General features: G+C 45.9%; 1 protein-coding gene and 1 pseudogene across 1 annotated transcript; both read right to left on the bottom strand.

The window, feature by feature from the left end:
* LOC141205550 (uncharacterized) overlaps positions 1 to 27,165 on the bottom strand; it is a 241,269-nt pseudogene that overhangs the window by 203,167 nt on the left and 10,937 nt on the right.
* Positions 14,668 to 17,103, bottom strand: LOC141205558 (uncharacterized). The gene has a single exon (XM_073664127.1). The coding sequence runs from the start codon at positions 16,321 to 16,323 to the stop codon at positions 14,953 to 14,955; it is 1,371 nt and encodes a 456-aa protein (XP_073520228.1). The 5' UTR covers positions 16,324 to 17,103; the 3' UTR covers positions 14,668 to 14,952.

Genomic DNA, 27,165 nt, shown 5'->3' on the forward strand with positions numbered 1-27,165 from the left:
TTGAGGGGTCTATAAGACAGAAAATGGCCAAAAGTGACACCATTTTAAAAACTGCACACCTCAAAGTGCTCAAAACCACATTCAAGAAGTTTGTTAACCCTTTAGGTGCTTCACAAGAATTAAAGCAATATGGAAGGTAAAATATTAACATTTTCATTTTTCACACAAAAATCTTAATTTAGCCCCAAACTTTGCATTTTAACAAGGCTTACTCCAATTGACTTTGGAACACAAAATTGGCTGGAATAGATAGCGCATATGTCGCATTTGCAGAACTCCTGATGTGCCTAAACAGTGGAAGCAAACCTCCCACAAGTGACCCCATTTTGAAAACTACACCCCTAAAGAAACTTATCTAGAGGAGTAGTGAGCAGCTTGAACCCACAGGTGCTTCACATTATTTTATAATGTTGAGCCTTGAAAATTAAAAAATAAATTTTTCCCAAAAACATGTTCCTTTTGCCACAAATTTTTAATTTTCACAAGGGTAACAGGAGAAAATGGACCATACAATTTGTTGTGCAATTTCGCCTGAGTATTCCAATACCGCATTTGTGGTGGAAAACTACTGTTGGGTGTATAGCAGGGCTTGGAAGGGAAGTAGCGCCAAATGAATTCTGGAGCACAATTTTGGCTGGAACAGATTGTGGATGCTATGTCACATTTGAAGAGCCCCTAACATGCTAAAACATCAGAAGCCCCCACAAGTGACCCCATTTTGTAAACTATACCTCTTAAGGAATTCATATAGCAGTGTAGTGAGCATTTCTAACCCTCAAGCAATTCATAGAGTTGTATAACGTTGGGCTGAGTGAATGGAAAATTACCATTTTTTCCACTAAAATGTTATATTGGCTTCAAGTTTTCAATTTTCAAAAAGGATGATAGGAGAAAATAAACAAAAATGGGGAAATCTCACCAAAATATTAGGGGTACTCCTACACTTTTATTGAGGTCTGATATTAATGATTAAGGTCAGCTTTGACTAGTAACAATTATTATACAACTTACTGATGCTTTATCGCTTCCTATTCCTTATATATGTAAATATTTATTTATTTTACTCACAATCTGGATTCCTTATCAGTATGTCTTAAGGCCCCGTCACACTTAGCGACGCTGCAGCGATCCCGCCAACGATACGACCTGTCAGGGATCGTTGCTGCGTCGCTATGTGATCGCTGGTGAGCTGTCAAACAGGCAGGCTCACCAACGATCGGGGAGCAGCGACATCGTGGAAACAATCTTTCCACGATGTCCTGCTCCTGGTTACAAGCCTGCTGAAGCAGGAGCAGGCTGGTAACCATGATAAACATTGGGTTACTAGGGGCACACGCGCACCTAGTAACCCGTTGTTTATCATGGTTACGAGCCTGCTACGGTGAGCGGGAGGTTACCGCTCACTTTAGCAGGCTCGTAACCATGATAAACAACTGGTTACTAGGTGCGCGTGTGCCCCTAGTAACCCGATGTTTATCATGGTTACGAGCCTGCTTCGGTGAGCGGGAGGTTACCGCTCACTTTAGCAGGCTCGTAACCATGATAAACAATGGGTTACTAGGTGCGCGTGTGCCCCCTAGTAACCCGATGTTTATCATGGTTACGAGCCTGCTACAGTGAGCGGGAGGTTACCGCTCACTTTAGCAGGCTCGTAACCATGATAAACAACGGGTTACTAGGTGCGCGCGTGCCCCTAGTAACCCGATGTTTATCATGGTTACCAGCCTGATCGCTGGTCACACACAGCGATGTGTGCTGACCAGCGGGAGGGCAACGACCAAAAAATGGTCCAGGACACTTTGCAGCGATCAGCGACTTCACAGCAGGGGCCTGATCGCTGCAAAGTGTCACACATAGCGACATCGCTGGTGAGGTCGCTGTTGCGTCACCAAAACCGTGACACAGCAGCGATCTCGCTATGTGAGAGGGGGCTTTAGGACAGTGGGATGAAACCAGAGCAAACGCAGGCAAACACGGGGAGATCATACAAACTCTTTGCAGATATTGTCCTTCGTTTGATTTGAACCCAGGACCCCAGCACTGCAAGTTGCAGTCCTAACCACTGAGCCACTGTGCTATTCAATATTCTTATATCTGTAAGAACGACGACTAACTGAGACAAAACTGTGTACTAATCAGTGCTGTGGAGTCAGTAAGCCACGCCACCAACTTAGACTCCTCAATTTCCCTGACTCCCAACTCTATGACATGTGCATACAGTGCAGCACAGATTAATCTCAACTAAAAGCCTAAATGGAACAGACATTTATAGGACATTTCATAACTTTTTTTAATTTTTCTGAAAAAAATGACTGCACATATTATTATATATTTATACCCAAGCTGGAGATTATATAATATATAAGGAACACTTAAACAACACAATGTAACTCCAAGTCAATAACACTTCTGTGAAATCTCCCTGTCCAGTTAGGAAGAAACACTGATTGGGAATCAATTTCTCCTGCTGTTGTGCAAATGGAACAGACAACTGGTAGAAATGATAGGCAATTAGCGAGATACCCCTTATAAAGGAGTGGTTCTGCAGGTGGTGACCACAGACCATTTCTCTGTTCTCATCCTTTTTGGCTGTTGTTTTGGTCACTTTTTCATTTTGCCATTGCTCTCACCCCTAGAGATACAGTAGCATGAGGCGATGTCTACAGTACAACCCACAGAAGTTGCTCAGGTAGTGCAGTTCATCCAGGATGGCACATCAGTGCGAGCTGTGGCAAGAAGGGTAGCTGTGTCTGTCAGCACAGTATCAAGAGCATGGAGCAGATACCAGGAGATGTGGAGGGAGCCATAGGAGGGCAACAACCCAGCAGCAGGACCGCTACCTCCTCCTTTGTGCAAGGAGGAACAGGAGGAGCACTGCCAGAGCCCTGCAAAATGACCTCCAGCAGGCCACAAATGTGCATGTTTCTGCACAAACGGTTAGAAACCGAATCCATGAGGGTGGTATGAGGGCCCGACGTCCACAGATGGGGGTTGTGCTCACAGCCCAACACCGTGCAGGAGGCTTGGCATTTGCCACAGAACACCAGGATTGGCAAAGTCGCCACTGGCGCCCTGTGCTCTTCACAGATGAAAGCAGGTTCACACTGAGCACATGTGACAGAGTCGTGGAGAGCGATCTGCTACCTGCAACATCCTTCAGCATAACGGGTTTTGCAGTGGGTCAGTAATGGTGTGGGGTGGCATTTTTTTGGAGGGCCGCACAGCCATCCATGTGCTCGCCAGAGGTAGCCTGACTGCCATTAGGTACCGAGATGAGATCCTCAGACCCCTTGTGAGACCATATGCTGGTGCTGTTGGCCCTGCGTTCCTCTTAATGCAGGACAATGCCAGACCTCATGTGGCTTGAGTGTGTCACCAGTTCCTGCAAGATGGCCGCCCGTTATCCAGACCTGAATCCTGTTGAGCATATCTGGGACATCAGGTCTCGCTCCATCCACCAACGTCACGTTGCACCACAGACTGTCCAGGAGTTGGTGGATGCTTTAGTCCAGGTCTGGGAGGAGATCCCACAGGAGACCATCCGCAACCTCATCAGGAGCATGCCCAGGTGTTGTAGGGAGGTCATACAGGCAAGTGGAGGCCACACACAATACTGAGCTTCATTTTGAGTTGTTTTAAGGACATTACATCAAAGTTGGATCAGCCTGTAGTGTGTTTTTCCACTTTAATTTTGGGGGTGACTTCAAATCCAGGCCTCTATTGGTTAATAAATTTGATTTCCATTGATTATTTTTGAGTGATTTTGTTGTCAGCACATTCAACTTTGTACAAAACAAAGTATTCAATGAGAATATTTCATTCATTCAAATCTAGGATGTGTTAGAGTGTTCCCTTTATTTTTTTGAGCAGTTTATTATAGCTGCGATCAGACTGGTACTATAAGTAGTCCCCATAGTGGGACTAAGTAAAAAAGTGGGAAAAAAAAACAACAATAAAAGTACACATATTTGGTATCGCTGCATCCGGAACGACCTGACCTATAAAACTGTCCCACTAGTTAACCCATTTAGTGAACACAGTAAAAATAAAAGACTAAACAAAAAATGGTGCTTTATCATCATACCGCCGAACAAAAAGTGGAATAAAACGTGATCAAAAAGACAAATATAAATAAAAATTATACCGCTGAAAACGTCATCTTGGCCTGCAAAAGACAAGGTGCCATACAGCTCCATCAGGGGCTCCCCAAATGCGACATGGCGTCCGCTAATTATTCAAGCAAATTTTACATTCAAAAAGTCAAATGGCGCTTCTTTCCTTCCGTACCCTACCGTTCACCCAAACAGTGGTTTTCTCCCACATATGGGGTATCTGCTTACTCAGGAGAAATTGCACAACAAATGGTATGGTGAAATTTCTCCTGTCACCCTTATGAAAATGCAAAATTGATGGCTGAAAAACATTTTTGCGGGAAAAATGTGAAAATTTTATTTTTACGTCTCAATGTTATTGACTCGCCCCCTGGGCCGTGGGGCACTCGGATCCGGGCAATAGGGAACGATGGGAGTAGTAGTGGCAACCCGGTTCCGTGGCTCAGGGTGGTCAGGCCAGTGGTAGTCCGTTATGTGCTATTGATTATGTCCGACTACGCCACCAGTGGATTTGCGGTCATTAGGTACCGCCGCTGCAAGGCAGACCGCTGGGGCTGATGAGGTGTGCAGCTGGGATGGTGTGACTCCCCACGGGAAGAGTGCGGCCCCAGGGCAGTGTAGTGAATGGTGGGAGTGATGGTGGTGAGAGTCCCAGTACCGGTAGTGCTGGAGGCGCGAAGGAGCACACAGACAATAGGTTGCGGTCCAGGGTCTTTACTGAAACAGGTAAACTGACCCATAAACAGTCCCAGCTATGAGGGGACCTGGATGTCTGAGAGCAACGGGGAAATTGGCCCTGGTCAGGGTGAGGGTGTAGGCCTACCGTGCTTCCTGCGCTCCTTCTGGCTATCTCCTCGTTATAGGGTAACAGCCCACGTTTCCGAGCTTTCCGTGTATTCTCGCCTGTATGGCCTGCGACGTGGGTTCCTTTCTGCTCCCAGCCTTGTACGGCTTTACTGGTCCCTTCGGTTGTGGCAGGGCCTCCAGGCTTCTTAGGCCAAGGAATATACAGTCCCTTGCGGACTGGTTCTCTGCTGGGGGATGTGGAATCCTCCCAGCCTCAGACACCAAAGTCTGGTAAAGTAAGTCTTTTATCTGCCAAGACAGGCTCACTTCGCCTCTTGTCTCTGGCTTGTGGCTCTCCTCCTGCCACACTTCCTCTTAGGTGCAATACAACTTTCTGTCCCTGCTCTGCTCTGGGACACATCTCAGTCCTGAGACAGGCCTTTAAGTTCTCCCTAACCCTGCCCCCAGCACCAGCTTTTATAGGGGCAGCCTGCTCCCCCTACTGGCCTGAGACAGGAGGTACTGCATGCTAATGTTCCCCTGACTAGAGAACCTCCCCCTTGCTCTCAGACACAGCTTTATTACATTTTGTGGCATCCAGGCCAGGGTGACACATTCCCCCCTAGTGAAATTTAGTACTCCAGGACTAAACAATAAACAAGGATTATATGCATGACCATAAAACATTAGTATACAAGCGACGCACAGATTGAGTTCTTAAGGTCACAGTGTGGTCTGTGACCGGGTGTCCATATCACCAACACAACGGGGAGCCTTAACCAGGTGGGGGTCTGTCCTACCCCAAGTCCTTCACAGTCTTAGTTCATTCCTGGGTTAGGCTCCGAACGCAGTCCATACAAGGTCCCGGTTATAAAAAGTCCATAACCTTTGAGTCCTTACGATAGCTGCAAGAAACTGAAACACAGAATTACCAAACATGCATGTAACTTTGCAAACATTTCAACAGTTGGTAACAGGGTCATTTACAATCTTAGTGCACTCTATATTCTCCAGCGAGCGGGTATCTGTCCCTTTGTGCTCCTGGTTGACCTACGTAGCCCACTGTCTGGTGGTGGACTGACCTGGCTTTCCCCACTAGCGTTAGGGGTACAGCTACCAGCTGGGTGTACAGGTAGGGCAGGCAGCTGTCTGCGGGTCCTTTGGCTTACCGCAGGCATGGCAGGCTCACTGTCAGCAGAGGGTTGACTCTCCTGGGCTGCTGGTACAGGCTCTTCTGCCTCTGGAACCGCTTGCTCCTCTTCACCTTCCGGCTCTGGTGTTGGTTGTTGCTGTGCCGGTTGCAGGAAATCCAGGACGGGTACCACTATGGCATCATTTATGCGAGTCCAGGACTGAGGGAACTCTCCGAGAACGGTGCTGATCATTTCTTCCTTGTCCTCTGCGGGTTCAAGGTCACTCTGATCCTCTTCTGCACTACGGAGTTGCTTGGGGCACCTTTTGAGGTGGTCTCTGGAGACGACACTAGTGATTTCTCCTCCGTCCTTGGTGATTACGCACACCTTTGGGTTGTCGTGGTCAGACTGCAGTACGGTGTAGGGTTCCCTTTCCCACTGGTCATCCAACTTATGTAGACTTCTTTTTCGCTTCAGGACTTGCTCACCAGGTCCTAGGGGACCAACAGGGGCGTGTTGGTTGAAGAGTTTTTCTTGCCTCTCTCTCACCTGGGCCAGGCTCTTCTCCACACTCTCCTGTACCTTCTTGTACTGCAGTTGCCTTTCCGTATCCCAGTCTGCATCCGGGGAGGTGTCCTCAGGTGTTAGGACTCCCATCTCCAGGTCTACGGGCAGCTTACCTGGTCTAGCTCGCATCAGGTAAGCCGGGGTGCAGTTTGTAGCATTCACCGGGATATTGTTGTATAGGTCTATCAGGTCCGGCAGTTTTTCTGGCCACAGGCTGCGTTCCTCCAGGGGCAACATCTTCAGGAGATCAATGACTATATTGTTCATCTTCTCACACATCCCATTAGTTTGGGGGTGGTAAGGCGTTGTACGAATCTTCTTACAGCCATAGAGGTTGCAGAACTCCTGGAAGATTTCAGCCTCGAACGCTGGACCCTGGTCTGTCAGGACCTGTTCCGGATACCCGTGTGGACGGCAGAAATATTGCTGGAAGGCTCTGGCCGCTGTTTGGGCTGTCAAGTCCTTTACCGGGACCACCACTAGAAAACGGGAATAGTGGTCCACGATTGTCAGGGCATAGATGTATCCAGACCGGCTTGGAGCCAATTTGACGTGGTCCAGAGCTACCAGCTCAAGAGGCTGCGTGGTGACGATGGGCCTCAAGGGTGTCTTCTGGCTTGTGCGGTCCTTCCTCCTCAGGTGACAAGGGCCACAGTCTCTGCACCACTTTTCTACAGCTCCTCTCATGCCGACCCAAAAGAACCTTCCTCTTAGCAGGAACTCCAGTTTCTTCCAACCGAAGTGCCCCACTCTGTCATGGTAAGCCCCCAGGACAATAGCTGCATCCCGCCTTGGAACCACGACTTGCCAGGTCAGCTCGTGCGTCCGGTGGTTGACAATCCTTCTGCACAACTTGCCTTCGTAGAGGAACAGCTTGCTCTTCTCCTTCCATAGCTGCTTGGCTTCCTCTGGGGCATCTGGATCTAAGCGGGCGTCTTCCTGGGTCAACAGATCTTTCACCAGGCGGATGGCAGGGTCACTATCTTGGGTCTCGGCCCAGCTGTGGTGAGGTAGGGGATTGATCATCACGGTTGTTAGATCCTCCTCCTTCACGCGGTGGGAGTATTGAGCGGCTCCATACCGGTGAAAGGCGGGGAGTTCTACCTCCTCCAGCTCTTCTGGGTCTTCGTCACCTTCAGGTAAGTGAGGCATTCTTGATAGGGCGTCCGCGTTGGCATTGGTTTTGCCTGCCCGGTACTTGATCACGAAGTCATAGTTGGAGAGACGGGCCATCCACCGCTGTTCCAGGGCACCCAGTCTTGCATTGTCCAGGTGTGTCAACGGGTTGTTGTCCGTGTACACGGTGAACTTTGCGGAGGCCAGGTAATGCTTGAAGCGTTCCGTCACGGCCCACACCACCGCCAAGAATTCTAGCTTGAAGGAGCTGTAATTCTCCGGGTTCCTCTCGGTGGGTCTCAGCTTCCGGCTACCTGCCATTACCCGCTAGTAAGGTCCAAAGTAGACAAGAAGTTAGCTGATTTTAGTGCGGCTAAAGACTCCTCTATTCTAGGCAGCGGATATGCGTCTTTGTGGGTGATACGGTTGATTTGTCTATAGTCGACGCACATTCTCATGGTGCCGTCTTTCTTTTTCACCAGAACCAAGGGGGCTGCCCAGGGGCTACAGCTGTCTCTAATGACCCCAGCTTCTTTCATTTCTCTTAGCATGCCCTTGGCGTTCTGATAATGTGCAGGGGGTACAGGCCTGTGTCTCTCTTTTATTGGTGGGTGGCTCCCTGTGGGGATGTGGTCTTCTATCCCCTTTACTCTGCCGAAGTCTAGCGGGTGCTTACTAAAGACTCTCTCGTACTCCTGTACCACCCGGTAGACTCCTTGTTTTTGGTGCAGGGGAGTGGAGTCAGCACCCACATGGAGTTTCTGGCACCAGTCCTCCTTTTGTTTCTGGGAGCCATTACCCTCCGCCTGACGAGATGGAGGCAAGGGTTCCACGGCCCTGATAGCTTTGTGTTCGACCACAAACAGCTTGGCGAGTGTAGCGTACCTGGGTAAGTGTACCTTCCTCTCCCCAATGTTGAGGATGCGGACGGGCACCCTCCCATGATGGACATCAACCACCCCCCGGGCTGTCAAAATGGTGGGCCTGCTGTCTGAGTACACGGGTTCTACCATGGCTTGGTAGTCTCTACCTCTCAACCCGATTGCAGTCCGACACCAGATCATCATTTCACTTTTGGGAGGCATGGAAATGGGGAATGGGTCACTCAGTCTTACGCTACCGATCTCACCACCAGACAGTTCTACCTGCTGCCGTCTCATCAGGGCTTTTATCTCCTTGTTGAGGACTCTCTGTTGGCTGGAACTAGCATTCACCGCCACCTGTTGTAAGATTACAATTACCTCTGAAAGACAATTTTCAATTACGTTAGTACCCACAGTTATTTTAGGGTGACTTTCACGACGGTCAATGTCCACAATAATCACTCCCTGTGTCGGTAGTTCAACTTTACCAATCTTAATGGTCATCTCCTTGAACCCCATCTGCGGCACGGGTAAGCCATTACTGGCGATGATGCTCAAGTTACTGTCTGGATACCGTGTGATATCAGCATCAGTCCAATACTGCTTAAAAAGTACATAAGGGATAGTGGTTACTTGCGACCCAGTATCCAGCAAGGCGCTCATGGGGATACCGTCCAGCACCACGGGTAAAACCGGGCGCCCCCCAACGTGCTTATCACACCAATTATAAGGGCCTGGTGATCTTATGCCTGGGGGTTGGCCCTCTGCCCCAGGTTGGACCCGTTTAAATTACAGTACCTGGAAAGGTGTCCGGGCTGGTTGCATCGACGGCAAATGGGCTGTCCATCCTCTGCGTAGCGGTCTGTGGGCCTCCCTCGGAACGACGGGATCCTCCTCTGTCGACGCCACGGGACATCCTCCGGACTGGAAGCCAGCTCGATAGGTCTTGACGGGTCCACTTGCAACGCCTGGACGGTCCTGGTCAACGCCGCGACGCTCCTGGTCAGCTCCTGGACTTGGTGGTGCAGGTCTTTCGACGGGGCTTGGTTCAGGGCCTGTGCATCAGCCCCCACGGGGTCCATAGAGGAGGGCGCCGCCTCCTGGTGGTAGGTGAGAGCAGGGCGCCGGGGGTTTATAGCGCCACTGGTTGCAGACTCACGGAGCACCCATATGGCCCTGTCCTTAAATTGGGAAAAGGTCAGGTCGGGGTTCTGAAAGAACATGAGGCGCAGTTGGGCCCTGTGGGCGCTAGACAGCAGACCTTCTATGAATTGTTCTGTTAGCAGCTTATCCGTTTCCTGCACACTGCCAGGGTCAGTTTGTTGAATAGCCCTCAAGGCTTCCTGCAGATTTAGGGCATAGTCTCTGATGCTGTCCTGTGCCGCTGCTTACATCCATAGAACCTCATTTTAATCTCAGCGGAGGTACGTGTGTCAAAGGTACCCCGCAGCCGGGCCAGAATACCCTTCACAGTCCTTTTCTCCTCAGTGGGCGATGATTTTACCTCCCTTTGGGCTGCGCCAGTTAACTGCCCTGTCAATATGCTGACCTTCTGTTCCTCTGTCAGGGGGTAAACCTGAAACAAACTGTACAGCCTTTCCTTAAAGTCAGTTAGGGCATGGGGCTCCCCTGAGTAATTGGGCAGCCAGGCCGCTCCAGGGATGTAGGGCAGGGAAAAGGGCATCACCGCTGCTGCAGCTGCGTTGGTGGTAGTGGGCGCCTCTGTATCTGACATCTTCCTCCCCCCTAGTTAAGTGTGGCCTACCTTCCAACGATCCTCTTCTGTAGGCCGCGGCTCCGCTGCTGCTGCTCTGGACGAGGACCTTGCGTCGCGTCCTGATGACGTCAGCGTCGCTCTCTCTCCCTTCCAGGACCTTGCGCAGCGTCGGTGCGTGGGGCGGAGCTTCGGATCTCGCGCGCTTTCGCCGTCCACGCCCCTCTTCTTCCCGCGCGGCGTCCTGAAGATGGCGTCCGACGGCGGGAAAACGACTTCGGATGGCGGGAAAACAGCTGAAGATGGCGGGAACCGACTGAAGATGGCGGGAAATGGCTCCGGATGGCGGGAAAACAGCTGAAGATGGCGGGAACCGACTGAAGATGGCGGGAACCAACTGAAGATGGCGGGAAACGGCTCCGGATGGCGGGAACCTTCACCATGGCAGGTATGACAGTCTTTTGAAGGCACGCAGTACCCGGTGGTTGCGGGCACGAAATCCTGCCGACTACGCCAAAGCTGACTCGCCCCCTGGGCCGTGGGGCACTCGGATCCGGGCAATAGGGAACGATGGGAGTAGTAGTGGCAACCCGGTTCCGTGGCTCAGGGTGGTCAGGCCAGTGGTAGTCCGTTATGTGCTATTGATTATGTCCGACTACGCCACCCGTGGATTTGCGGTCATTAGGTACCGCCGCTGCAAGGCAGACTGCTGGGGCTGATGAGGTGTGCAGCTGGGATGGTGTGACTCCCCACGGGAAGAGTGCGGCCCCAGGGCAGTGTAGTGAATGGTGGGAGTGATGGTGGTGAGAGTCCCAGTACCGGTAGTGCTGGAGGCGCAAAGGAGCACACAGACAATAGGTTGCGGTCCAGGGTGTTTACTGAAACAGGTAAACTGACCCATAAACAGTCCCAGCTAGGAGGGGACCTGGATGTCTGAGAGCAACGGGGAAATTGGCCCTGGTCAGGGTGAGGGTGTAGGCCTACCGTGCTTCCTGCGCTCCTTCTGGCTATCTCCTCATTATAGGATAACAGCCCACGTTTCTGAGCTTTCCGTGTATTCTCGCCTGTATGGCCTGCGACGTGGGTTCCTTTCTGCTCCCAGCCTTGTACGGCTTTACTGGTCCCTTCGGTTGTGGCAGGGCCTCCAGGTTTCTTAGGCCAAGGAATATACAGTCCCTTGCGGACTGGTTCTCTGCTGGGGGATGTGGAATCCTCCCAGCCTCAGACACCAAAGTCTGGTAAAGTAAGTCTTTTATCTGCCAAGACAGGCTCACTTCGCCTCTTGTCTCTGGCTTGTGGCTCTCCTCCTGCCACACTTCCTCTTAGGTGCAATACAACTTTCTGTCCCTGCTCTGCTCTGGGACACGTCTCAGTCCTGAGACAGGCCTTCAAGTTCTCCCTAACCCTGCCCCCAGCACCAGCTTTTATAGGGGCAGCCAGCTCCCCCTACTGGCCTGAGACAGGAGGCATTGCATGCTAATGTTCCCCTGACTAGAGAACCTCCCCCTTGCTCTCAGACACAGCTTTATTACATTTTGTGGCATCCAGGCCACGGTGACACATTATAAACTTACATCTAGATAAGTTCCCTGAAGGGTCTAGTTTCCAAAATGGTGTCACTTGTGGGGGGTTTCCACTGTTTAGGCACATCAGGGGCTCCCTAAACGCGACATGGCGTCCTCTAATTATTCCAGCAAATTTTACTTTCAAAAAGTCAAATGCGCTCTTTCCATCCCAAGCCCTGAAACACTGAACACGAGGTCGGTGAAAAACCTTTATTTCACAAGCAATCGGTTACATGGTGGCACCGCAGAAGCGGGTGCCCACACTACATAAAATACAATGAATGTATAAATACACAAACAGTTAAATATATAATATATATACATACATATACATACACACAAACATGTATTCTGAACCACAAAGGAGCAAGTATGTACAAGTAGAATGAGGCCAAGCGTATAAAGCAATAGACCTAGTGTAGCATGTCAATGGTCCTGGGGTAGCCTAAAAATAATAACAAGACAAGTGCCCAGAAGATGCAACAAGACAAGTGCCCAGAAGATGCTGGTTAGATGTTAGAGGAAGTATTCAACGTGAGGGCCAGGTCAAAACTTGTAGACAAGCAGACAAGATAGGTAATATGCCTTATACTTCTGCTCTACGTGGTCCAGGGTACCGAGTATGCGCCACGCTCTGTACCCTGGACCACTTAGGTAATATGCCTTCTATGACCTCATGTTCGGTGTTTCTGCTTTGGGTTTTGGCTTGCAAAACGCAGATTTCATTAGAATAGATTGTGGGCTCCATTAGCTGAGCCCCTAAGAAACACCCCCCCCCCCAGGTGACCCCATATTGGAAACTTCACTGCCTAAGGAATTAATCTAGGGGTGTAGAAAGTATTTTGAACCCATAGGTGCCTTACAGAATTTTATAGCATTGAGTCATGGAAATATGACATTTTAGTGGTAAAAATGTAATTTTTGTATTTGCTACAAATTTGTCAGGTACACAATGGTTAATAGGTGAAACTGAACCCCATAATTTATTAAATAATATCTCCTGAAAGCGCTGATGTCCCATATGTCATCAGAAATTAGTTAGCCCACACCTCAGGGGCCGATCATCATGTCATCATGACAACATCCGGGTGACCAGAGCTAACAAGTTATTTAGGTCATGTGCAGTGCATGATCTACCTAACTGGTGTCAGTGCAGCACCGACAGTTATAAAGCATAGCAAAGCTCCTGAATAATTAATTATATATATATATATATAAACACATACATGCAGTTGTGCTCAAAAGTTTACATACCCCGGCAGAATTTTTCATTTTTTGGCCTTGTTTCAGAGAATATGAATGATAAAGTTTTTTTGTTTTCTCCACTCATGGTTATTGGTTGGGTGAAGCCATTTATTGTCAAACTACTGTGTTTTCTCTTTTTATATCTTAATGACAACCAAAAACATCTAAATGACCCTAAGCAAAAGTTCACATACCCTGGTGATTTTTGCCTGATAACATGCACAGAATTTGACCCAAATGGGTTTGAATGGCTACTAAAGGTAACATCCTCACCTGTGACCTGTTTGCTTGTAATCAGTGTGTGTGCGTAAAAGCTAAGTGAGTTTCTGGGATCCAGACAGACTCTTGCATCTTTCATCCAGTCACTGACATTTCTGGATTGTGAGTCATGGGGAAAGCAAAAGAATTGTCAATGGATCTATGGGAAAAGGTAGTTGAACTGTATAACACAGGAAAGGGATACAAAAAAATATCCAAGGAATTGATAATGCCAGTCAGCAGCATTCAAACTATGATTAACAAATGAAAAATCAGGAGCTCTGTAAAAATCAAACCACGGTCAGTTAGACCAACAAAAATTTCGGCCACAACTGCCAGGAAAATTGTTCGGGATGCAAAGAAAAACCCACAAATAACATCAGCTGAACATCAGGACTCTCTGAAAACTATTGATGTGGCAGTTTCAAGATGCACAATAAGGAGGCACTTGAAGAAAAATGGGCTGCATGGTCGAGTCGCCAGAAGAAAGCCATTACTGTGCAAATGCCACAATGTATCTCACCTAGAATACGCCAAACAGCATAGAGACAAGCCTCAAAACTTCTGGAACAAGGTAATTTGGAATGGTGAGACCAAAATTGAACTTTTTGGCCACAACCATAAACGTTACATTTGGAAAGAGGTCAACAAGGCCTATGATAAAAAGGACCACCATTCCTACAGTAAAGCACGGAGGTGAATCGCTGATGTTTTGGGGATGTATGAGCTACAATGGCACAGGAAACTTGGTAAAAGTTGAAGGAAGGATGAATGCAGCATGTTATCAGCAAATACTGGAGGCAAATTTGCACTCATAAGCCCGGAAGCTGCGCATGGGACCTACTTGGATGTTCCAACATAACAATGATCCAAAACACAAGGCCAAGTCGACCTGTCATCGGCTACAGCAGAACAAAGTGAAGGTTTTGGAGTGGTCATCTCAGTCTCCTGACCTCAATATCATTGAGCCACTCTGGGGAGATCTCAGGCGCGCAGTTCATGCTAGACAGCCCAGGAATTTACAGGAACTGGAGGCTGTTTGCCAAGAAGAATGGGCAGCTTTACCATATGAGAAAATAAAGAACCTCATCCACAACTACCACAAAAGACTTCAAGCTGTCATTGATGTTAGAGGGGGCAATACACGGTATTAAGAACTGGGTTATGTGAACTTTTGATCAGGGTCATTTGGATGTTTTTGGTTGTCATTAAGATTTAAAAAGAGAAAACACAGTAGTTTGACAATAAATGGCTTCACCCAACCAATAAAAATGAGTGGAGAAAAAGTTTTTTTGTTATCATTCATATTCTCTGAAACAAGGCCAAGAATGGAAAAATTCTGCCGGGGTATGTAAACTTTTGAGCACAACTGTAAGAGATTTCAAGAATGTGGAATGTTAATTGGAAGATATAGGAACTGCAAGTTGTCAGGCAGTAATGGGCAAGCTGAAAGGATATATAGGAGAGATGAATGTATGTGATCCCTATGGTATGTTGTTTCATTATTGTATGTACTGGTTTCTTGTTTTGTCAAAAAAAAAAAAGAACTAATGAAAAAAATCTCAAAAATGTATTGGATTAAAAAGAAAAAGACTAAGAAAAAGTCTTCTCCACTGTGTGGGTTCTCTGGTGCCTAATCAAATCTGATTTCTGGTTAAAACATTTCCCACATTCTGAACATGAAAAAGGCTTCTCCCCTGTGTGAGTTCTCTGGTGCTTAACTAAAGCTGATTTATCGTAAAAACATTTCCCACATTCTGAACATGAAAAAGGCTTCTCCCCTGTGTGAATTCTCTGGTGGCTAACCAAAGCTGATTTCTGTTTAAAACATTTCCCACATTCTGAACATGAAAAAGGCTTCTCCCCTGTGTGAGTTCTCTTGTGCTTAACCAAAGATGATTTCTGGTTAAAACATTTCCCACATTCTGAACATGAAAAAGGCTTCTCCCCTGTGTGCGTTCTCTGGTGCTTAATCAAATCTGATTTCTGGTTAAAACATTTCCCACATTCTGAACATGAAAAAGGATTCTCTCCTGTGTGAGTTCTCTGGTGCTTAACCAAAGCTGATTTATCGTTAAAACATTTCCCACATTCTGAACATGAAAAAGGCTTCTCCCCTGTGTGAATTCTCTGGTGGTTAACCAAAGGTGATTTATGGTTAAAACATTTCCCACATTCTGAACATGAAAACGGCTTCTCCCGTGTGTGAGTTCTCTGGTGCTTAACCAAAGATGATTTATCGTTAAAACATTTCCCACATTCTGAACATGAAAAAGGCTTCTCCCCTGTGTGGGTTCTTTGGTGCTTGACAAAATCTGATTTATGGTTAAAACATTTCCCACATTCTGAACAGTTAAAAGGCTTCTCTCCTGTGTGAATTCTCTGGTGCTTAACCAAAGCGGATTTATCGTTAAAACATTTCCCACATTCTGAACATGAAAAAGGCTTCTCCCCTGTGTGGGTTCTCTGGTGGATATTAAGATGTGCTTTCTGGTTGAAACATTTTTCACATTCTGAACAGGTAAAAGGCTTCTCCCCTGTGTGAATTCTCTGGTGCTTGACCAAAGCTGATTTCTGGTTAAAACATTTCCCACATTCTGAACATGAAAAAGGCTTCTCCCCTGTGTGGGTTCTCTGGTGGATATTAAGATGTGATTTCTGGTTGAAACATTTTTCACATTCTGAACAGGTAAAAGGCTTCTCCCCTATGTGAAGTCTCTGGTGCTTAACCAAAGCTGATTTATCGTTAAAACATTTCCCATATTTGGAACAAAAAAATCTATTGTCCGCTGTGTGTATTTTTTCATGTTTAAGAAAATACTTTTCAAGGGTAAAATTATTTCCATTTTCTGAACATGACAATGACTTCATTCCTTTATGAGCAGTTTGTTTTGTAATGCTTATTTTTTTATTTTGATTTTCCTTAGTAGTCGGTAATGAATCAGAGGACAGGAGCTGTTTCATAGGACTAGATGATAGATCTTTGCTGTGAAGGGATGATGGTATATCTGGAGTAATGGCATTCACTTCAATTGTATCCTGTGGGATCTCAAGATCATCAGATTTAAAAATTGAAGATGTCAGCTGTCCCTCTGATCTCCTGGTACAGTCATCTGCCAAGAAAAAAACAATTATTAATTTTGAATAAAATATCCCTGAAATTTATATTTTTGAACATTTCTACTTAAAACGTCTGTAGAAATGACAAGTTATTGACAGAATGACAGAGAAACGTGAAAACCTCATAGGATGAACCAGTAGAGCGTTGTGTCCAACTGTTTGTTCATTCTGCCTCCAAAATATGGAATAAGAAGCCATCAAAAAATGTTATGTAGGCAAAAATTATACCAATGAAAACTTCTTCTCATCAATAAATCAATCCAGCAAAGTCCGCTCTCCCAAAGTCAAATCTCCCCCTCGCTTCTGAGCCTTGCAGTGTGCCCAAACCACATTCAGCCTCCATGTATTTGGCATTACTATAGTGAGAAGAACCCACTTAATTTACGGTGTGTGTCTCCTGGAGCACAATCTGGACACTATGTGTTGGGTAATAAAATGGCCAATGTGCAATTTTCACTCTCCACCATCCATTGCGTGCTAATTTCCGGAAAGTGCCTGTGAAATCAAAATAATCGCTACGTCTATAGATTAATTCACTGAGGGTTATAATTTCCAAAATGGAGTCACTTTGTTATATCAAAGAAGTTGTCCAGTACTTTTTACAATTGCCCCAATGTCCCCCAATGTATTTACCCTGTGCCCATAAGTCTTTTTGTAATTACCTTATGCAGTCCTTCTTGCCTGTGAGCGGCACTATCTCTGGCCGCTCTCAGGCATCACGTGACCCCCGATAGCGTCACTCACAGGCAAGAAGGACAGCAGAAGGTAATTACAAAAATTCTTATGGGCACAGGGTAAATACATTGGGGTACATTGGTCAATTGTTAAAAGTACTGGACAACTTCTTTAAGGCTTCTGTAAATAGTGTGTCCAATCCCTGGGATCTGCTCCCCCGACGTCTGCTTCTGTCACCACCTTAATCATTCTGCAGGTAGCGCTGGTGATGGAGGAGACGTTGGAACCAGAAGCTCTGGGCAGCGCAGGCTCTGTCCAGCCACTAAGATTAGGGTGCCTGGGACCTGTAGTACCATCCAGTCTGGCAGTATGGGTGTGTGTGCTGTCCAGCTGGAGTAATCTGCTTCATCCAATCGGAAAGCACCACACCCTACTAAAGCTTATGGTATATTGCCGGAAGCTGCCAGATACAGCCTTGTTCTCCTCTGGTTCAGTCCTCTGTGCTCAGCTCCCGGCTTGTGTATTTGTTTCCTGTTGTGACCTCGGCCCGTTTACTGACTACTCTTGTGTCTTCTGATTGGTATTTTCTCTGCCCTCCTGGTTCTGACCCGGCTATCTGACTATTCTTATTGGGGTTAAAGGGTGATGAGCGAGGCAATCCGTGAGATCAGGAAAATGGAGTATATAGCACCAAGTCTGTTCATGGTGGCCATCTTTTGAGCTGTCAGGTGACAATGAACAGTGCCCCCAATACATTGTGCCTGAAATATATTCCAGCAAGATCTGCATTCAGATAGCTAAATGGCGCTCCTTCTATACAACCTGTACAACCTTATATAGAATATTGTTGGATTCAAGAGAAGTTGGTAAATAGTTTGTAAGGTCCATTTGTTTCCTATTATCCTTTGTGAAGAATTCCAAAATTATCACCACATAAAGTGACACACGTCAGATTTGAAAATGCACCCTGATAGGAACACAAAACTGTCTGCAGAAAAGGGTTAAATCAGAGTATTTTGGGAACTAACTGCTGCAGTCAAAAACTGTGACTATAGACAATAACACATCTACTGAAATGATCAAATTCAACAGTCTCCATCAGTAAGTAGTGAGTAACTAGTGGTGAAACCTCTCTGGGGTAATTACAGTATGGCGCTTGGTGGCTGTTAGTAATCTAAACTATCGTAAGGGCCAATATTTTCTGTCAGATGAGTTTCAAGAAGAAATATTAGACATTGAAACAGAACTTTTTATAATAGAGCAGAGATGAGGTGTCTTAAATGTAGACCTCGGGCATTGGGAAGAGGTAATGGAGGCCTTCTTTTAAAGACTACCAGGGAGTTACAGACTCACATAAGTGAGGCAGGCCGATCCCACCACAATCAAACAAAATGAACCTGTAAAAAAAGACAGAATAAAAGATATGTTACATCCCCAACAACAACGTATATATAAGGGAGAGCTCCAACACTAAACCGGAGTCGCACTCATTTATGGTGGACCATTGGAGCTACTAGGAGTCCTGACCAGGAGAGTAGAGAAAGTATTAGCGCCCCCATTTCAGGAGAGATTGTGCAGGAATCTGAATTCCTTAGGATGAAAACATAATGGAATTTATGACGTGGAGTGAATCCATGAAACCAGGGCTGGAGCCATGCCACCACATCTCCTGCAGGTGTGAATAAATGTATATTACAACCATCAGCCACGCACAGCTTAGAGATTTATCAAGATCCTGTTTGAAGTTAGTTGGTTTAAAAAGAAATTGAAAAGTCAGGATAAAGGGAAACTCTGTTGTTATTGTACAGAAATTCACACTTGGCCCTCACTGCACATTTAATGTTGTCGATCATAAAAGTGAAGTTTGTCCAGAAAGACTGGACCTGGTCTTGTAGGGACCATATGAGCACATTCAGCAGCACAGAAGGGAGAGAAGGTAGATTCATCCAATAAGATATCAGGGTTCTAGGAAGCCAACAGCATCATTACCCTCCGCTTTCTCTTAGAGGTCCATCATAATTTTGATTTTCTCACTTGTCAGCACATTCTGCGTACGCTGCCATTTGGCTTTGCAGTTTACAGATCTGGGCAGGTAACGGTCAGCATCTCCTAATCCCAGGCGGTAGGTGGATCCTCCAGGTTGTAAGTTCTACAGAAAATATCTTTTACAATTACACAAAGTAGTGTGAACATTTTCGGATGGAGGAAAATGTTGTGGTCTAGCGGTAAAATGGTGATCACACGATTGTGATACAACTGGACTACACCAGCGATAAAGCAGCCACAGCCGGTGACTGAGAAGAATCTGTGACTTGTCAGCATTTAGTGGTCGCTACTCACCTGGGTAGTCATATGTAGGAATCTCCTCTTTACACTGCTCATCACCCCTCACATATGTCTCTGTAGTATTAATATGGTTCAGATCTTCACCCTGAAACAAATATTGTAAACATGGAGAAGTCACATCTATGATCAGCTCTAATCCTGCCATCTCCACCGTTCTCATTACACAAATATAAATACTGGTGGATAAAACAAGACTGAACACAAGACCTTCACAGCCGTCTACACATCATAGGGGAGATCTCATGACACCTTCTCTCCATCTACCTGATGATCCTGAGGAACATTGGGATCTTCTTGTTTACAGTCATGTGGAAGAAGAGGATGGGGACATCTCTCTGGTGTTGTCCTCTTACTGGATAGATCTGGAGGAAACACATACAGGGACTGAATTCATTCTTTACATACAGAAAATTTTAGGCAGTGTGTATTTAGTCCGGTCTATTACCTGGTGATGTGAGGGGCTGTGGAACCTCCATCATGACGTCCTTGTACAGATCTTTGCGTCCTTCTAAATACTCCCACTCCTCCATGGAGAAATAGACAGCGACATCCTGACACCTTATAGGAACCTGACACATACAATGATATCGTCATCCCCCGATCCCTTCATAGCGTTACTGTATAATGTCCCAGCATTCCCAATAGTGTCACCTCTCCAGTCAGCAGCTCAATCATCTTGTAGGTGAGTTCTAGGATCTTCTGGTCATTGATATCCTCACGTATCAGGGGGTGAGATGGAGGTCCTGTGATTGGGCTCAGTGGTCTTCTCCATCCCTCAGACACAGGGTCCTGACAGCCCTCACTAGAGGTCTTCATCCCTACTGTGTAATCCTGGTTATGGAGAGACACATTAATAAATCTCACTCCAGACATTTCCAGAGTCCTCACCTCTCCAGTTCTGTCCATCTGTTATTCCCATAGATAAGAATGATGTAATGTGACGTCATCAGAATCTCTCACCTCTCCAGTAAGCCAGAAGAGGATCTCTAGGGTGAGGTGTAATATCCTCTCCGCCATCTTGTCTCTGTCAATATCCATCCTTGATAGGTGATTTAGAAAAATTCTCTTATATAGAAGATCTTCACTGAGAGGATCTGATATTGTAGAGACCTGAATGAGAAAAAGAGCCGATGTAACATCATAAAGAATTCTGTGTATTAATACAATTACTGGAGACAATAGAGGAAATATATCAGAAGATGTGTAGATGTTGTATTCTCTAGTCTTTTATGGACTGGAACATAAGTTGAATTGCTGACTTAGACATCTCCTCCATACTTCCAATCACTGGCTAAGTTGGCCACTGCTTCAGTAAGAATCACCCAGAAACCCAAGCAGCAATGGTATTTTTATTATTTTTACAATATTCTGCTTTTGTCCCTGACGTACTAATATAACCTATATATTTTAGGCCACAGACAACAAGTAGTTTCTTCCTCGGAGTCTGCAGCTCAATACGTTTCTTATAGACTCATCTTCCATAACGCTAATTCTTGTCATATTCATTACACGTGACATGAGAAATAACAACTTCATGATGAGGACGACATCTTCATCTTCTAATACCGCTCTAGAAACAAATTTGGCCAGAGTCAGTCGCTGACTACATCATCACCGGCCATCTATATGAATGTTTCCCGTCTTTCCCAGGTTATAATCTTTTAACACGTTAGATCTCATTTATAAGAGCTTGTTTGTAAGAACACCAAGACAGGAGTTATTTGATGCTAATGTCTCCATGTACAGTGATTTTTTTCCTGGATATCATGTTTCTAAAAGCATTTTCCTATAGGTTTCCATATATTACATGAAAAACACCAAAAAAAGAAAACCAAGTGGTTAATACATAAAATAAAATTGGGGTTGGCGGGACTGTGACAACATTATACTGTATGTTACATAGTTACATAGTTTATAAGGCCGAAAAAAGACAAGCGTCCATCCAGTTCAGCCTATTTCTTGTGCACTGCAGCTATTCCGCAGCGTTGATCCACGGGAAGGCAAAAAAAAAACATGCGGTATTGGCCAATTTACATCATTGAGGAAAATTCACTTCCCGACTCCAATCTGGCAGTCAGATTAAATCCCTGGATTAATTAACTATCACTAAGCATAAGATGTAATTTTATTCTTCTCAAGAAAGGCGCCCAGGCCTCTCTTGAACTCATTAAGTGAGTTGGACATCACCACTTCCTCTCCCAGAGAGTTCCAGAGTCTCACGGCTCTGACCGTAAAGAATCCCCTTCTATGCTGGTTCAGGAACCTCCTTTCCTCCAGACGCATAGTGTGCCCCCTCGTCTTTGTCACCATCCTTGGTATAAACAGGTCATGGGAGAGATCTCTGTACTGCCCCCTGATGTATTTATACATGTTTATGAGGTCTCCCCAAAGCCTTCTCTTTTCCAATGTAAATAAGCCTAATTTTGACAACCTCTCTGGGTATTCTAGTCCCTCCATTCCCTTTATTACCTTAGTCGCCCTCCTTTGTACCCTCTCTAGCTCCAATATGTCTTTCCTGAGCACCGGAGCCCAGAACTGTGCACAATATTCTAAGTGCGCCTTACCAGCGCTTTATACAGAGGAAGAACAATGTTCTCATCATATGCCCCTATTCCTCTTCTGATGCATGCCATGACTCTATTTGCCTTCGCAGCTGCTGCCTGACACTGGGCACTCCAATTTAATTTGCTGTTAACCAAGACGCCCAGGTCCTTCTCTATGTCAGATTTCCCCAACGGTTTCCCATTTAATATGTATGGGTGACTGCTGTTTTTCTTTCCCATGTGCATGACCTTACATTTATTGGCATTGAACCCCATTTGCCATTTTTTGGCCCAACTCCCCAATTTATCTAAATCCTCCTGTAGCTGTGCCCTATCCTCATCTGTATTAACTACTTTACAAAGTTTAGTATCATCTGCAAATATTGCTATTTTACTATGCAACCCTTCCACTAGATCATTAATAAATATATTAAATAATATAGGGCCCAAGACAGATCCTTGAGGCTCCCCGCTAGTAACCCTGACACACCCTGAGCTTACTCCATTGATAACCACCCTCTGCTTTCTATCATTCAGCCAGCTATTTACCCACTTGCACACATTATCCCCCAGACCAAGCATTCTCATTTTATATACCAACCTTTTGTGTGGCACGGTATCAAACGCTTTGGAGAAGTCAAGGTATACAACATCCACTGACTCTCCCCGGTCCAGCTGTGAGCTCACCTCCTCGTAGAAGGCGATCAGGTTTGTTTGGCAGGTGTTATGATGTGCTACAAGCACTAAGGAAAGAAAGGAGATCTGTCCCAACAATAGAACTAAGCTGGATCCCTACGATGTAACGGGGAACCTGATCCTGCGATCAGACCCGCTAAAGTCCTCGGCTAGTCTGAACGAAGACCTATAGATGTGAGGGAGGGATCCCTACAAGAACTAGGGACTGGGAGAAAGGTGGACACTTCCTAGCAGAAATTGTATCAGAAATAAGACAAACAAACAACATAGAACATAGAGGTCCGAAGACCCAGCAAAACTGACTGAGAAAGGCAACAGAGCACCAAGCTAGCTCAAGAGTAGAAATTACAATGAAGTCCAGCAAGGCCAGGAGGGCGGAGCAGGATTAAATAGGCAAAAAAGGTCATGTGATGAGCAAACTAGAAAAAACCTAACAGGAGAGTTCTAACAGTACCCCCTCTTCTAAGAGGATCCTCCGGATCCCCTAGGCCCAGGCTTATCAGGAAACCTCCTGTGAAAAGCTCTGACAAGTCTGGAGGCAGAAACATCATCTGCCCTCACCCATGAGTTATCCTCGGGTCCGAAACCCTTCCAAGCGACGAGATACTGCAAACTCCCTCTATACTGTCTAGAATTTAGGATGCGGGAAATTTCATATTCCCCATCCTCCACCCCTGGAGGAACAGTGGCAGAGGCGTCACCATAAGACACATCAGCTCTTTTCAACAGAGAAACATGAAACACCGGATTAATCTTCCAGGAGGTAGGAACCTCCAACCTAACAGCAGATTGGTTAGCTATCTGAAGCATCTTAAAGGGCCCTACAAACTTGGGACCCAATTTTTTAGAAGGAATCCTCAATCGCAGATTCTTAGAGGACAACCAAACCATGTCACCAATAGCAAACAAAACCTCTTGCCGTTTCCTATCAAAGTACCTCTTAGATTTTTTGTTAGCCTCCTGAAGATTACCACGCACATCCGTCCAAACTCTCTCCAAATCACCGGAAAAACTCTCCTCCTCAGGCACAGCCGATACCAATTTGGAGAATGACCCAAAAGATGGATGTCTCCCAGAACAACAAAAAAAAGGCGAACACCCAGCAGTAGAGGATGTATGGTTGTTAAGAGCAAATTCAGCAAGTGGCAGAAACTCAGACCACCCCTCTTGATTGTCTGCCACAAAACAACGCAAAAACTGCTCAACATCCTGGTTCTTCCTTTCTGTCTGGCTATTAGACTCAGGATGATATCCGGATGAAAGCGACAAATGAACTCCCAACCTGTCACAAAAGGCACGCCAAAAACGAGCCACGAACTGAGGTCCCCTATCAGAAACAATGTCAGTAGGAACGCCATGTAGTCTGACAATTTCCTTGACAAAGGCCTTAGCGAGTGTCTTAGCGCAGGGCAGTTTGATGAAGGGAACCAAGTGACACATCTTGCTAAAACGGTCCACGACCACCCAGATGACCGTGAAACCCTCAGAGGGAGGAAGGTCAGTAATAAAGTCCATAGCTAGATGTGTCCAAGGTGCACTAGGAACCTCCATAGGGCAAAGCAACCCCGCAGCAGGAGCATGCGAAGACTTAGATCTAGCACACACAGTACATTGACGCACCCACTTAATGACTTCCTTCTGCCATCCAGGCCACCAAAAACTGCGACCCACAAGTCTCTTGGTCTCAGAAATTCCTGGATGACCTGCCAACCGAGACTCATGACACTCAACAAACAAATCTCTCCTAAAGGTCCTAGGCACAAACAACCTCCCATGGGGAGTGTTAGATGGGGCATTCTCCTGAGCTTTAAGAATCTCATCCTCCAAAACGGAGTCCAAAGCAGCAATCACAACACCTTCTTGTAAAATGCTCTCTTCCTCCTCAGCACCGACCATGGGAGAAAAGCTGCGAGACAAAGCATCAGCTTTAACATTCTTGGTACCCGGGATGTAAGTAACGGAAAAATTAAACCACGAGAAAAAAAGTGCCCACCTAGCCTGACGGGCATTCAAGCGCTTGGCAGCATCAAGATAGATCAGATTTTTATGATCAGTGAAAACCTGAATGGGAAATTCAGCACCTTCCAAGAGATGACGCCAGTGTTCAAATGCGAGTTTAATAGCCAGCAATTCCCGATTACCAATATCGTAATTAAGTTCAGTCTCAGAAAATTTTTTTGAAAAAAAGGCACAGGGATGTACTCCGACCCCCACCGAAGAAACATCAACCTTGACCAAAAACGGCTTAGTCACATCAGGCAGCATAAGGATGGGGGCAGAGCTGAACCTCTCCTTTAGAAACACAAAAGCTTCAATGGCCTCAGAAGTCCACTGAACCGTATTAGCACTTTTCCTGGTGAGATCGGTCAGTGGTTTGACAATAATAGAATTTTTTTTTATGAATTTTCTGTAATAATTGGCGAAACCCAAAAACCTCTGTATCGATTTCAAGCCAATAGGCCTAGGCCATTCCTGCACAGCTTGAACTTTAACCGGGTCCATCTCAAAACCTTCACTGGAGATAATGTAGCCCAAAAAACTAATCCTCTGTACAGCGAACTCACATTTCTCTAGCTTAGCAAAAAGCGAATTGTCCATTAATAACTGTAATACCTCACGTACGCTCCGCCAATGAGACTCCAGATCAGGCGAATAAATCAAAATGTCATCCAAATACACAACCACATTTTTGCCGATCAAAGGTCTAAGGATGTCATTAATAAGATTCTGAAAAAATGCTGGAGCATTGGTAAGACCAAAAGGCATAACCAGATTCTCAAAATGACCCACAGTAGTGTTAAAAGCAGTCTTCCATTCATCACCCTCCTTCATGCCCAACAAATTGTATGCCCCCCAGAGATCAATTTTAGAGAACCACTTGGCCCCCACTAACTGGTTAAACAAATCAGGAATCAATGGCAGTGGGTAAGGATTGCGTACAGTAATTTTATTAATCTCGCGAAAGTCCAGACAAGGACGTAAACCGCCGTCCTTTTTTTTAACAAAAAAAATTCCAACAGCCACAGGAGACTTGGAAGGCCTAATGTGACCGGCGGCCAAGCTTGACTGTATGTATTCCTCCAAAGCCTTTCTCTCAGGAATAGTAAGATTAAATAAACGACTTTTAGGAATAGTCGCTCCAGGGACAAATTCAATGGTACAATCATAGTCTCTATGGGGAGGCAAAATTTGCGATTCCTTCTCAGAAAAAAGTTTCCAAAAATCCTGAATAGGTACAGGTAATTCCCCTTTATCCACAGCAGCAATGCGCCCGTTACAACACTTGTCATAACACTTAGGGCTCCAGGACTTAATTTCATTGGTAGACCAATCCAGTACAGGATTGTGCAATTTTAACCAGGGTAACCCCAACACTACTGGAGAAGGAAAATTATTTAATACTACCAAATCCAAATTCTCTTGGTGAATACCATTAATAGTGAGGGGAAATTCATAAACCTTGTGAGTAACACTCTTTAAGGGAGAGCCATCGACAGAAACCACGGCAATAGGGGATGACAAAGGTTTGGGTTTTAATTTAAGTTTTTCCAAGAATCCCCCATCAATCACATTCAGAGTAGAACCACAATCCACAAATACCCGAAATTCAATTAATTCATCCTGAGCAGTGGTAGTAGCAGAAAGAAGTACACCCTTAGTATTTAACCCCTTAACAACATCTGACGTACTAATACGCGTCTGTGCCCTGGGACTTAAGAGCCAGACCCGTATTAGTACGTCATCGCGATCGCGCGCGCACACAGGCTGTGCGGGCGCGATCGCCGCCGGGTGTCAGCTGATTGTCACAGCTGACACCCGGTACTATGTGCAGGGAGTGGTCACGCACCGCTCTCAGCACATTAACCCCTGTGATGCTGCGATTGAAGTCGATCGAAGTCAATCGCAGCATTGCGGGGGCAAGGGGAGGTGATCGCCGATACTCACCTCCTCTTCCGGCTTCCAGCGCAGTCTGCAAAGGCTTCCCGGGTGTTGCCATGACGACCCGATGTCGTCATGACAACATCCGGTCACCAGACAGCAGGAAGATTGTTTGGACATGCGCAGTGCATCTCCAAACAATCTTCACACTGTGCCCCGCTGACAGCCTGCATGGCATAGGGATGGTGCTCCATTCCTATGCCATGCAGGCGATCAGAGAAAAAAAAGTGAAAGTCCCAGAGTGGGACAAAGTAATAAAGTGTATAAACTGTCTGAAAGTGGAAAAAAAAAAAAAATTGCAAAAATATAAAAAAAAAATAAAAAAAATTATCCACCAAAAATAAAAATATAATGTACCCATCAATAATATTATTATAAAAAAAAAAACAATAAAAGTACACATATTTGGTATCGCAGCGTCCGGAACAACCTGACCTATAAAACTGTCCCACTAGTTAACCCCTTCAGTGAACACGGTAAAAAAAAA

Source organism: Phyllobates terribilis, unplaced genomic scaffold (assembly GCF_046119375.1).
Source record: "Phyllobates terribilis strain yellow unplaced genomic scaffold, ASM4611937v1 Scaffold_140__1_contigs__length_4765195, whole genome shotgun sequence".
Taxonomy (NCBI): domain Eukaryota; kingdom Metazoa; phylum Chordata; class Amphibia; order Anura; family Dendrobatidae; genus Phyllobates; species Phyllobates terribilis.

Coding starts and splice junctions, on each gene's coding strand:
- LOC141205558 (XM_073664127.1), bottom strand. CDS start 16,323: ATGAAACAGCTCCTGTCCTCTGATTCATTACCGACTACTAAGGAAAAT.